The 13,876-nt window shown below is 44.9% G+C and overlaps 1 protein-coding gene across 1 annotated transcript in view; it reads left to right on the top strand.

Moving 5' to 3' along the window:
• Positions 1 to 13,876, top strand: part of OTOG (otogelin) — a 1,016,637-nt gene that overhangs the window by 989,736 nt on the left and 13,025 nt on the right. Inside the window, exon 54 of the mRNA XM_077292284.1 lies at positions 1,169 to 1,288. Coding sequence (XP_077148399.1) covers positions 1,169 to 1,288 — 120 coding nt within the window. The remainder of the gene's footprint in view (positions 1 to 1,168; positions 1,289 to 13,876) is intronic.

Here is a 13,876-nt window from a genome sequence, read left to right as displayed (position 1 = left end):
ATTTGTTCTCGTTGATTTTCTTTTTCGATGCCTTTTCTCCCTTGACTTCTTTTGCCCCTGTGTTTTTTTTTCTTCTTCATGACTTTTGTCTCTGTGGTCTTCTTTCTTCACGACTCCTGCCGACTGTTTCGTCTGTGATCTTCAGTCTTCATACTTTGTTATTTTGATGCTTCTTCTCCCTTGATGCCTTTTGCCTCCTTGATCTTTTCTCTTCACAATGCCTTTTGCCATATGGATTTTTTTCTTCACTTCACCATTTACCTTTTGTGGGCTTTTCTATTCATGATGCCTTTTGCCTCTGCAGGCATTTAACGTCATGACTCTTTTGGTACCTTTTGCCTATGATGATTTCTCTTTTGAGGCCTCTCCTCTCTTGATTACTGTTGTTTAAGGACTCTTTTCTCTTCATGACTCCTTTTGCTTCTGTGGACTTTTCCTTTCACAACTCTTGCTTTGGTGCACTTTTTGTTTCATGTATTTTACTTTGGTGGACTTTTTCTTTTACATCCCTTGCTTTGGTGGACTTTTCCTTTCACGACTCTTGCTTTCGTGGAATTTTCCTTTCACATCTTTTGCTTTGGTGTACTTTTTCTTTCATGTCTCTTGCTTAAGGTGGACTTTTCCTTTCATCCTTTCAAGACTTTTGCTTTGGTGGATTTATCCTTTCATGACTCTTGCTTTGGTGGACTTTTCCTTTCATGTCTCTTGCTTTGGTGGACTTTTTTTCACATCTTTTGCTTTGAGTCACTTTTTCTTTCACAACTCTTGCTTTATTTCACGACTCTAATTGTACGTCAGCTAGAATTTTTCCTTTCTCGACTCTTGCTTTGGTGGACTTTTTCTTTTACGTCTTTTGCTTTGGTGTACTTTTTCTTTCATGACTCTTGCTTTGGTGGACTTTTACTTTCAAGACTCTTGGTTTCCTTCGCGACTTTAATTGTACATCAGCTAGGTCTGGCTCATCACGTTTGAATAATTAACATGTTGATTGGGGCATCTGTAGTCTTATTCCTGTCACATGCTCCAATTCTCTTAAATATGGAAAATATTGTTAGGAATTTGTCCTTAATCGAGTAGTCACTGTTAAATGGGTTATAGTTATCCATCTTGTTGACTTATTTTGTGTTTGAACTCTATGCATTATGATTTTTTTTCACTTTGTATTTAGCCCGGTTCTACATGGATTTCTAAGTGTGTCAGATATGACTGCACAAACACTCTCATAGGACCAGTGTTGGTCACATCCGCCATCAGCTGCCCTCCATTTAATGAGACAGAGTGCATAAAGGTCAGTGTCTGTTCCCCAACAAGCTGCTGGCTTTCTTCCAGAACTAGTGGCTTAATTTATTCATTTTTGTGGTAGTACTGCTGGAAACAAGAAAACCTGGGAATTTCAGCGAAGGATGCAGTCTTGCTTGTGGCACAATGTGCTGATTTAGTTTCTCCTATAATAATGTGGAAATAAAGGTCAAAAGATGTTTTGTTTTGGAAATAAAGGTCAAAAGATTTTTTTTTTTTTTATCTTTTGACCTAAGGACTGGTCCATGCCACAGCAGCACATACAGTGTGTACGGAAAGTTTTCAGACCAATTTAAATTTTTCACTCTTTGTTTCATTGCAGCCATTTGGTAAATTCAAATAAATTCATTTTTTTCTCATTAATGTAGAATCTGCACCCATCTTGAATGAAAAAAAGACAAATGTAGACATTTTTGCATATTTATTAAAAAAGAAAAACTGAAATATCACATGGTCATAGCTATTCAGACCCTTTGCTCATACTCTCATATTTAAGTCACATGCTGTCCATTTCCTTGTGATCCTCCTTGAGATGGTTCTACTCCTTCATTGGAGTCCAGCTGTGTTTAATTAAACTGATAGGACTTGATTTGGAAAGGCGCACACCTGTATATATAAGACCTCACAGCTCACAGTAAATGTCAGACCAAATGAGAATCATGAGGTCAATGGAACTAACCAAGGAGCTCAGAGACAGAACTGTGGCTAGGCTCAGATCTGGCCAAGGTTACAAAAGAATTTCTGCAGTACTCAAGGTTCTTAAGAGCACAGTGGCCTCCATAATTCTCAAATGGAAGAAGTTTTTGACCACCAGAAGTCTACCTAGACCTGGGCATCCAGCCAAACTGAGCAATCGTGGAAAAAGAGCCTTGGTGAGAGAGGTAAAGAAGAACCCCAAGATCACTGTGGTTGAGCTCCAGAGATGCAGTAGGGAGATGGGAGAAAGTTCCACAAAGTCAACTATCACTGCAGCCCTCCATCAGTTGGGCCTTTATGGCACAGTTGCCCAACGGAAGTCTCTCCTCAGTGCAAGACATATGAAAGCCAGCATAGAGTTTGCTAAAAAACACATGAACGACTCCCTGGTCTGATGAGATGAAGATAGACCTTTTTTGGTGATAATTCTAAGTGGTATGTGTGGAGAAAACCAGGCACTTCTCATCACCTGCCCAATACAATCCCAACAGTAAAACATGGTGGTGGCAGCATCATGCTATAGGGGCGTTTTTCAGCTGCAGGGACAGGATGACTGCTTGTCATTAAATGAAACATGAAAGCGGCCAAGTAGAGATATCCTGGATGAAAACCTCTTCTAGAGTGCTCTGGACCTCAGACTTGGCCGAAGGTTTACCTTCGAACAAGATAATGACTCTAAGCACACAGCTAAAATAACAAAGCAGTGGCTTCAGAACAACTCTGTGACCATTCTTGACTGGCCCAGACAGAGCTCTGACCTAAACCCAATTGAGCATCTCTGGGGAGACCTGAAAATGGCTGTCCACCTATTCTGCCACTGATGTACATGGGTGAGATGTGTCTGAGGGATGTCAACACTACTCTTTGTGTAAGCAATGGCAGATAGCATTAACTCACTAACTCGTGCCTACTATTCCTGATGAGCTGCACATGATTAGTCCGGAAGGATGATGCAGTGATGAACTCAACAGGTTTTATTCACAGTACCTTGATGAGATGAGGTGAGATACCAGGGATGATGAAGGGATGAAGATGAGGTAGAAATTAGTACTGCAATTAAGAAGCACGAAGTTAGAGGTAACAAGAGAATCCTTTCTCCAGTCCTGAAGCATGTGTTGTACAAGATGGCACTGACCAAGAAGGAGGTGAGATAAGATAGAAGTTGCAGAAAGAAAGGTATTATGGGTAAATAGAGTAATAATGCATGAAAAACATAATATACAATGGCCAGTATATGACAGCAAAGTACAACAATTACAATAGATCGAATTAAACCATATACATCAGATAATGTCCTATAATGGCAGAAAGTTATGCAAAAGATTAGCTAACAGCACACTCCCTATCTGAAATCCTTGGATTTCACTATTTAATGGTCTTGAAGGGGATGTATTTCCTTAAGGACACTGAGGGATACCTCAACCTGAAATACAAAACAATGCATGCAATGCAAAAATAACATATAAACGAGGTAGACAAATGTCTATAACAAGTTCCTGAAGTAATCCAATGGTTCAAGTTCCAGTGCTATCAGAAGAACATCTTAAATAGTCCAAAAGTTCCTTGAAAGTTCTTTCTGGTTGGATGGATCCATGATGTTTTGTCTTTTCATGGTAGTGTCGTATTAGTAGAGTGGTGATATGGTGACGGCCAGGAATTATTGGAGTATTCTTTTCTGCCTCCTCCAACTTGGCTTTGTTTAAGTGACCACCAACTCTCAGTAAACTCTTGTCAATTATTGTATTTAAGTTGACAATAGGGCTGTTTTTAGGAACATCATGATTTTTACGTATACATTCCAGTTCCTTGTGAAAAACATGCTGCTGCACATTATGTATCACAAATAGTGTTGAGCGATACCGTCCGATACTTGAAAGTATCGGTATCGGAAAGTATCGGCCGATACCGGCAAAGTATCGGATCCAATCCGATACCCGATACCAATACAAGTCAATGGGACTCAAGTATCGGACGGTATTCCTGATGGTTCCCAGGGTCTGAAGGAGAGGAAACTCTCCTTCAGGCCCTGGGATCCATATAAATGTGTAAAAGAAAGAATTAAAATAAAAAATATCGCTATACTCACCTGTCCGACGCAGCCTGGACCTCAGCGAGGGAACCGGCAGCGTTGTTTGTTTAAAATTCGCGCTTTTACTTGGTTACGTGAAGTCCCGGCTTGTGATTGGTCAGGGCGGCCATGTTGCCGGGACGCGGACCAATCACAGCAAGCCGTGACGAAATTACGTCACGGCTTGCTGTGATTGGTCCGCGTCCCGGCAACATGGCCGCCATTAACCAATCACAAGCCGTGACGTCACGGGAGGCTGGACACGCGCGCTTTTTAAAAAGCGCGCGTGTCCAGCCTCCAGTGACGTCCCGGCTTATGATTGGTCACGGCGCCATGTTGCCGGGACGCGGACCAATCACAGCAAGCCGTGACGAAATTACGTCACGGCTTGCTGTGATTGGTCCGCGTCCCGGCAACATGGCCGCCATTAACCAATCACAAGCCGTGACGTCACGGGAGGCTGGACACGCGCGCTTTTTAAAATGGGCGCGTGTCCAGCCTCCCGTGACGTCCCGGCTTGTGATTGGTTGCGCCGCGGTCAACCAATCACAAGCCGGGAGGCTGGACACGCGCGCATTTTAAAATTTTAAAATGCGCGCGTGTCCAGCCTCCCGGCTTGTGATTGGTTGATCGCGGCGCAACCAATCACAAGCCGGGACGTCACGGGAGGCTGGACACGCGCCCATTTTAAAATGCGCGCGTGTCCAGCCTCCCGTGACGTCACGGCTTGTGATTGGTTGCGTCTCCCATGTGACTGCGACGCAACCAATCACAAAGCCGGGACGTAATTTTAAAATCCTTAAGGACCTGAAATTACGTCACGGCTTGCTGTGATTGGTTGCGTCGCCCATGTGACTGCGACGCAACCAATCACAACGCCGGAACGTAATTTTAAAATCCTGAAGGACCTGAAATTACGTCACGGCTTGCTGTGATTGGTTGCGTCCCGGTCACATGGGCGGCACGCAACCAATCACAAGCCGGGACTCACGTAAAGGAAAGAAAAGCGCGAATTTTAAACAAAGAACGCTGCCGCTTCCCTCGGTAAGGTGCAGGCTGCGTCGGAGAGGTGAGTATAGCAATATTTTTTATTTTAATTCTCTCTTTTACACATTTTTACATTAATGTTGTTTCGATACCGATACCCGATATCACAAAAATATCGGATCTCGGTATCGGAATTCCGATACAGCAAGTATCGGCCGATACCCGATACTTGCAGTATCGGAATGCTCAACACTAATCACAAACAGTTTACTCAGAGTAATGTCTTCTGCAGAGAGTCCTTATTGTGATAGCATTGTGCGATGTGGACTAACCTTGCAATTGTGCAAGCGAGCCTTGTCCATCTGGAGAAGTGATGAAATCGCTCACAGTCCAAACCAACCTTCTCTTTGGATTTGGTGATGAGGGTGTTGACATCAGGACGGATCTCTGGGTCAATGTCCTAATCCTGAAGGCTGATGCTGCCTTCAACAGCTGTCTCTCCACAGTGGTCATGAAGGAACTCTGGTCCTTTTAACCAAGAAGCGTTTCCGAAAGTGCCAACAGACACAGGCCTAGTAGCAAGGTCAGCGGGGTTAAGATGGGATGGAACATACTGCCATTGCTCAGGTTTGGAAGATTTCCTGATCCTTTCAATGCGGTTACTTACATAGACATAGAATCGTTTAGTCTAGTTGCATATGTAACCCAGAACAACCTTGCTGTCTGTGTAGAATCTTGTGTCATCCACTTGAATAGCCAGTTCACTCTGTAAGAAATCTGCAATCTCTATGGCTAGCACAGCCCCACAGAGTTCAAGTCTGGGTATGTTGTGCTCGGGTGTAGGAGCCAATTTAGCCTTTCCAAATAGAAATCTAACATGACCTTCATTGTTAGAGTCTATAATCTTCAAATAGGCAACAACTGCAATAGCTTCAGTAGAGGCATCAGAGAATATATGGACCTCTTTCCTTTGACTCGTAGCAAGGGATGGTGGAGTGTAACAACATGGTATGTGGATCTTATCCAGGGCACAAAGAGATTCAATCCATGACTTCCACTTTAGTTGTTTGTCAACAGAGAGTAGTACATCCCTGTCCTTAATAGACTCTGAGAGTTATATTAATAGAAGCTTGCCTTGTATAGTCAAGGGTGCAACAAATCCGAGTGGATCATATAGACTGTTCACCACTGACAGAACCCCATGCTTAGTAAATGGTTTTTCTGCACCACTAACCTGAAAGTTGAAGGAATCCTTTAACAAGTTCCATCTCAAGCCTTGACTTCTCTGTACTGGTGGATTGTCTGAGCCTATATCTAAGTTCCTGAATTATGTGGCATGATCAGTAGGGTGGAAGGCCTTCATGACGGCAGCACTAGTGGAGGCAATTTTATGCAATCGTAAATGAGCTTTAGAAAGCATACCTTGTGTCTGTTTGAGCAGATCTATGGCTTCTTCCAGTGTGGGCTGGTATTTGAGACCGCCACCCACATAGAAGTCCTTTTCAACGAACCGTTGGGCATCCTTCCCGAACTCTGCTTCGCCATCAGAGGCAGTCCTACATAGGCCGTATGTAGCTGCAGCAGAAGGACTGTTTCTGAACCTTCATGCGGTATTCAACCTTTTCCTTGTCGGGGTTGTTGTCTCAGTGCCATAGAAAAAGGAGATAATTTCTGTGGTCTTGTCGAACGATGAAACAATGGAACATTTGTTCAATGTCAGCAGTAATAGCGACTGGTTATTTTCTGAATCTCATGAGTACTCCCACCATGTTATTAGTCAGGTTGGGACCAGTGAGGAGAATGTCGTTCAGAGATACACCTTGATGCTTGGCGCTTGAATCGAACACCACTCTGATTTGTTTAGTTTTTCTTGGATGATATACTCCAAAAGAAGATAGATACCAGCATTCTTCATTCTCTTGCAAGGGTGGAGCTGGCTCTGCATGGTCATTGGGAAATATCTTGTCCATAAAGGCTACAAAATAGTCCTTCATTTCAGGCTTGTTCTCTGCAATGACGTGAACCTGGATGAAGCCTGTTCTCAGTTGTTAGGAAACTTGGCCCTTGTAACCTTGAAGGGTAAGGGAGCAACCCAGTGGTCAGATTCATTCTTGAAGAATCCACTGTCCATTATTTTAATAAATTCCTTATCTTCTATGGATAAGGCGATTTTGTTGTCTTCTTGTGTTGTGTGAACCACTCTTCTTCCTAAGTCATCACCATAGGGAGTAGGAATGATGTCAGGCTCTTGGATGACGTCTGTGAACTTTTCTTTCACTTCATAGTTATGAGAGCATGGTTTGAAGTGAGTTGTGCGACCATTTTGGAGTACATATGTCTTAAAGGAGTTCACCTCGGATGCCTTGTGACTCTTATCCAGACATACATTGTCCACGATTACCCAGCCTAGATCGAGTCTTTGGGCATATGGAGCATGATCTGGGCCGTTGCATTGTTGGCGCACCTTGTGGACTTTCAGAATGTCTCTCCCTAGTAGGATTAGAATATCAGCATTCGTGTCCAGAGGAGGAATCTTGTTAGTTAGGTGCCTCAAGTGGGGATGATGAAGAGGCAGCTTCCAGAGTGGGAATTTCTTCCCTGTTATCAGGTATCTGGTCACATTCAATTAAAGTTGGCAAGGGTATATGCATGTTCCCTTTGACTGAAGAGGCAATGTACCCAGAGGCTCTTCTTCCAGAAGTCTCAATACGACCAGAACAGGTGTTGAGGGTGTATGGAGTTGTTTGTCCCTTTATATTGATGATCTCAAAGAGTTTGGGCTTTGCTAGAGACCTGTTGCTCTGCTCATCTATTATAGCTACATTCTGGAGGCCTGTCGGGTTGTCCTTCTGGATAGACATCGACCAGACATACATTGGCACAGCATTTAAAACCAGTTCCTTCTCCACATACTTCAATACATGAGAAGGAAACAGCAGTTGCAGTAGGATCAGGAACTTGTGGCTCCCCGTCATGCTTTTGAGCAGGATTGGATGCAGCTGAAGGTTTGGGAGAGTGTGGAGCTAGTGTGGGATGCATAGATGTAACGTGTTTGTCACTACTGCATCCAGTGCATTTAATGACGGCCTTACAGTCCTTAGCAAAGTGGTCTGAGGAGGCGCAACACTTATAACATATCCCAAGCTCCTTGAGAGTATCTCTGCGCTCCTGCAAGATCTTTGCCCTTATTAGTCCACAACATTCCTTATGTGGGTGAGATCTTTGTTGATAGGGCACATATGGTTACTGTTCATAACCTTAGGAGCAACAGCATTTGTTTTAGTGAAGGCGGGTGCTGTAAGTGGAACATCAGTCTTTCTCACGGACACTGTGCCCCTTAACTCTCTACGTTTGGTAGTAATGTTATCATACCTTGTAGATGATGACGATGAAACTGGTGGAGTAGATTCAGTGAAATCGAAGCTGGGATCATTCTTCAGAGCTTGATCACTGACAAATCTGGAAAAATGTGAAAAGGGAGGAAAAGACACATTATGCTGTCTTTTATACCGTGAGCCATAGTCTGCCCATTTATCCTGCATGCTGTATGGCAACTTGGACACTGCTGGATTCACGCCATGAGCAATATCAAGGTAACTCAGTCCTGAAAGACGTGGGTCTAATTTTGCCAATTCTAATTACTTTAGCAGGTCGCTCAGGTCTTGAAGTTTTCGGTTGTCCTTGTTAGTTATTTTTGGGAAGGTTTGCAGTCTCTTAAATAAGGCACACTCTATGACTTCTAAGCTGTCGTAGGTTTGCTCCAGTCACTCCCATGCTGCAATAAGATCTACATCTGAACTGCCCTTATTGTCTTGATATGCTCTACTGATTCAGGGCCTAACCAGTTAACAAGCAAATCCAGTTGTTCCTTACCAATGAGGTTAAGGTCTTGAATTACTGCTTGAAAGGTCGACTTCCAGGCTCTATAATTTTCAGCACGATTATCAAACTTTGAGAGATTGATGTTTATTAACTCCCTGCGAATGATGTATCTGGCGAAGTCGGACATGTCCGATCTCCTGGTCATAGTTGCAGGATTAAATTGTGATGTTCCTGGGGAATGTAAGTTCTCTGGCTTATATGACTGCGACAAATCAGGCCGAAATTATGTGGCAAGAGGGTTAAAGGGAACCTGTCACCCCCAAAATCGCTGGTGAGGTAAGCTCACCGGCATCAGGGGCTTATTTACAGCATTCTGTAATGCTGTAGATAAGCCGCCGATGTTACCTGAAAGAGGAGAAAAAGAAGTTAGATTATACTCACCCAGGGGCGGTCCCACTGCGGACCAATCGGATGGGTGTCTCCGGTCCGCTCCGGCGCCTCCCATCTTCGTTCCATGACGTCCTCTTTGGGTCTTTACGCCGTGGCTCCGGCGCAGGCGTACTTTGTCTGCCCTGTTGAGGGCAGAGCAAAGTACTGCAGTGCGCAGGCGCCGGAAAGGTCAGAGAGGCCCGGCGCCTGCGCACTGCAGTACTTTGCTCTGCCCTCAACAGGGCAGACAAAGTACGCCTGCGCCGGAGCCGCGGCGTAAAGACCCGAAGAGGATGTCATGGAACGAAGATGAGAGGCGCCGGAGCGGACCGGAGACACCCATCCGACCGGACCGCAGCGGGACCGCCCCTGGGTGAGTATAATCTAACGTCTTTTTCTCCTCTTTCAGGTAACATCGGCGGCTTATCTACAGCATTACAGAATGCTGTAGATAAGCCCCTGATGCCGGTGAGCTTACCTCACCAGCGATTTTGGGGGTGACAGGTTCCCTTTAAGTTATGGTTTAGTCTCTATAGTGTCTGGTGACTGCGGCCTAAATTGTGGGTTAGTGCTGGAAATTACCTTGTCGGCAGTAGGTGGCGACATCTCTTGGCTTGTGGGTGCGTCCATGTGATAGAACTTAGGTGGCACTGGTACGGGTGTTAAGTGTCTTAGCACGTAGTCAGTAGTGCAATCAGCTGGGTCCTCCACCTCTCCTGCAACAAGGCAGTTCATATCAGCATCTTCACCTAGTGCTTGTTCAAGGGCCTTCAGTTTAGAAAGGGCTGTTGCTTCTTCCCTTTCTGCTTGGAGTATTTTCAATTGGACCTACATCTCGTTTCGTTGGGCTTCTGTCTCAGCCTTCTTCCTTTTTAATTTGGCCTCCATCTTGTTTCTTTGGGCTTCTATCTCAGCCTCCTTCCTTTTTAATTGGTCCTCCATCTCATTTCTTTGGGCTTCTATCTCAGCCTCCTTCCTAACAAAGGAACTTCTGACTCTAGATCCTCTGCAGATGCACAAATTTCCAGTAGCTTGTCAGACAATGTTGACTTCCTGGAGTGAGGTGATCTGGAAGATTGAGAGGTGATTTTAGTCGAAGTTGTTCGATGTGACCTAACCTCTTGGAGGTGTGCGATGCGGAGTTCTGCCTTATTCTGGGCAACGCGCACTGATGAGGTATTTTCTTAGAGAAGAGTTTCCCTTTCAGCTAGCTCTGTTGGGGCATCTTCCATGTCACAGTTAGGCTACTTTCACACTAGCGTCGTGCACTGCACGTCTTTCGTTTTGTAGAAAAAACGCATCCTGCAAAAGTGCTTGCAGGATGCGTTTTTTCTCCATTGACTTGCATTAGCGACGCAGTGCGACGGATTGCCACACGTCGCAACCATCGTGCGATGGTTACGTCGTGTTGCGTCGTGTTGCGTCGGACCGTCGCCACCAAAAAACGTTGCTTGTAATGTTTTTTGGTGCGTCGTGTCTGCCATTTCCGACCGCGCATGCGCGGCCGGAACTCCGCCCCCTCCTCCCCGCACCTCACAATGGGGCAGCGGATGTGTTGAAAAACAGCATCCGCTGCCCCCGTTGTGCGGCGCTTCCACAGTATGCGTCGGTGCGCTGCAACGTCGCATTGCGACGTGCAGTGCACGACGCTAATGTGAAAGTAGCCTTACTCAGAAATGTGATGTACTTTGCAGACAGTCTCTGGCAGCGATCATAAGCGGCAGATAAACGATTCAATGTAGCGGTTAAATCTGCTGCGCCATTGTTGGAGTGTGGAAGAGCTACTAAATAATGATCAACTCTGCCCCATAAATGATCTAGGATGTCATGGAACTCTTCTAAGCTCAGCTTTTTTAGTGGTACCTTTGTCCACCAAAACAAATCCCCCTTGTAAATATTAAGTAATCTAGCCCTGAGGGTCTTATCTACATGTCAATAAAATATAACCTTTATTGGTAACCACAAAAATGAATTCTGGACCATCCATATGACACAAAAACAAAACCAAAAAACATAAAGTGCGCGTGCTCAATTAAAAATTGGTTTGGTCTCACCAAATCTCGTCCCATATCGAATCCATCATGAACAGGAGCAGAGATATGTACCTACTTGTATAAATAGCAGGGCGAAGAGGATGTCTATTCTTCCCTGTCGTGCCCCTGCGTTGCTCCCGTCCTGACAAGGACAGTCCCCAAATATATGCTGTTTGGGGTACCCACCACCTCTCAAGAAATGTATGTATTTTTCCCTACACGTTTCCTCCCCAATAAAGGGGATTCATCAGGGGAATCTCATGATGAATATTGAAGAGTGGGATCTCTTTGAATTATAGGATTATTTACAAGGTATCTATGGGGGATCTGCAGTGGCAGATATCACCCTCACTAGGTGTGACCGTTTGCATCATCAACCCTATTGTAAATGTGGCATTAAGGCGCTTGTTCAAATCAGCCCCTTTAAAAGGAGGTTTTTCCGTCACACCTCCCCCGGCGTCTGACCTCATATCCGGTCACTCACCCCTTATCTCCGTTACTGATTCGCTCTCCTGGATGTCAGCATCATCCCTGCACGTGTCACCCGATACCCCATTTGTGGTTCACGGTCCAGGACGTCCAGGGAGCGGAAGTGCCGGCGCCATCTTTATTATGTCATATCCTTACAGATATGCCTCCCCTGTGTCGTTCCTTGCGGCCCACAATTTGGAACGCACAAGGGGCGGAAGTCCAGGCAACATCTTTGTTACATCACATCCGGTTTCATGATCTGTGGAGCGCACACGTAAGTGGGAGTGTCCCACATTCCTATCTCCGCCCGGTCAAATGACCGAACAGCAGGAGGAGGGGGGTTTGGTGTGTTTTTTTTTTTTTTACATATATACCCATACCCACCCCCCGTCCATCAAGGGTTAAATATATACAGCAGTCCCCCGTATATTACAGAAAATCTCAAATCCCGCTTATTTCTTTACAGGAGTGCCTCTTTGCATATACATAGGGAAGGGGGGGGGGGGCCTTGATTTCTATATTTGCCACTGAATATTACGGATCCTAGATCCAAACAAACAACCAATAGGGAGGGAAGTTCCAGAAATTCAGTAAGGAGCAGATTCCTCCCATTGTAGGTCAGTTCTCCAATTAGTAACCAAATGAGATGCCCCATCTCTTAAAGTAAGGAGAATGGTCTATATGTCCATTCTCATTCCAACGCTTATCCTGATAGACAAGCATTTCTACCTGTTTGACTGGCAGCCTCAAACGGCAGAGGCAGCAAATACTTCAGACGTGACTCACCTATATCAAGGACATATCCTCCAGTAGGCCCACCCATCACATTTTGGGGTGAAAAATGGAATGGGGGGAGGGGAAGGGGAGGGGGCAAAGGAAGAAGACCATGAGAAGTACTGAGAAGAAGGAGGGAAGACCATGAAAATTACTGAAAAAAGGGAGGGAACCACCAATGGAAACAGAGTGTACAAAACCTCTACTCCTCTCATACATAGGATTAGTCCACCCTTGTTGTAAAACTAAACAAATATCTTCCTCTTCATATCGAGAAGCCCGAAAGATGAAAGGGAGGGAAGTATGTACCAGATATCCTTGCTACAAAAAACACCCATAATTTAACTGCTCGTTAAGGCCATGAGGGTGGCATGTGTCCAACCTAAAAATCCACCTTACGTCTCTCTGTAGGATGATTTTATCAAAATTGCCTCCCCTCTTGGGTACCTTTACTTGATCAATATCCATGAACTTAACCACACCTTCATTACCACCGTGAAATACGTTCACGTGTCTAGCGAGGGGTGTTTCTCTCTGATTTCGAATGTCTCCTAAGTGTTCCCCCACCCTTCTCCTCAGTTCCCTTGTTGTTTTGCCAATGTAAGTCAAATTACGCTCACAAGTTATTCGATATATTACTCCTTTCGTTTTACTGTTAATAAATTCCTTAATCCCGATTGTTTCCCTTGTATTCTCATTGAAAAATTCCTTTCCTGTCTGCATGAATCTACATGTCACACATCCACCACACATCCCTCTGGTTTCTTGGGAAGCCATGTTTCTTTCTGAGGGGGACAAAAGTGGCTGTGCACAAGCATTTTTCCCCATTGGTAGATCTTTCTCCCGTGGTGTCAGCAGGGCATTTCTGGTCTGTCCCTTCGCATACTGAAATGCCTCCCTCAACACCCGGTCCGGGTACCCTCTTGAGAGGAATCTAGATCTCATATCATCCGCCTTTGCCTTAAAGTCTCTCCCGTCAGAGCAATTACGTCTTAGTCTGAGGTATTGGCCTTTCGGTATACCCCTTTGTTGAGAGTAAGGATCTCAAAAGTGAGTTGGTGGCCGTTGACTTACAGTAGATGGTGGTATCTAAACTCTTCTCTAATTGTCTCAAAGTTCTCTCTGGTCTTTTGTGTCAGCTTGGTTACATGTTAGGGCCGTACGTCCTGCTCTGCAGTAAGTGTGGACCCTGTTCCTGGAGCATCTGTGGTGTCAGGGACATATGATGTGATACTTTCACAGAGGTATCCAGGATGCTTTTTGTGGACATGCTTTAGCTAAGATGGGGGATGATCAT

The sequence above is a fragment of the Ranitomeya variabilis genome, chromosome 2 (assembly GCF_051348905.1).
Source record: "Ranitomeya variabilis isolate aRanVar5 chromosome 2, aRanVar5.hap1, whole genome shotgun sequence".
NCBI classification, from domain to species: domain Eukaryota; kingdom Metazoa; phylum Chordata; class Amphibia; order Anura; family Dendrobatidae; genus Ranitomeya; species Ranitomeya variabilis.
The sequence above is the reverse complement of the archived record's forward strand: the minus strand, read 5'-3'. Positions and strand labels throughout refer to the sequence as shown.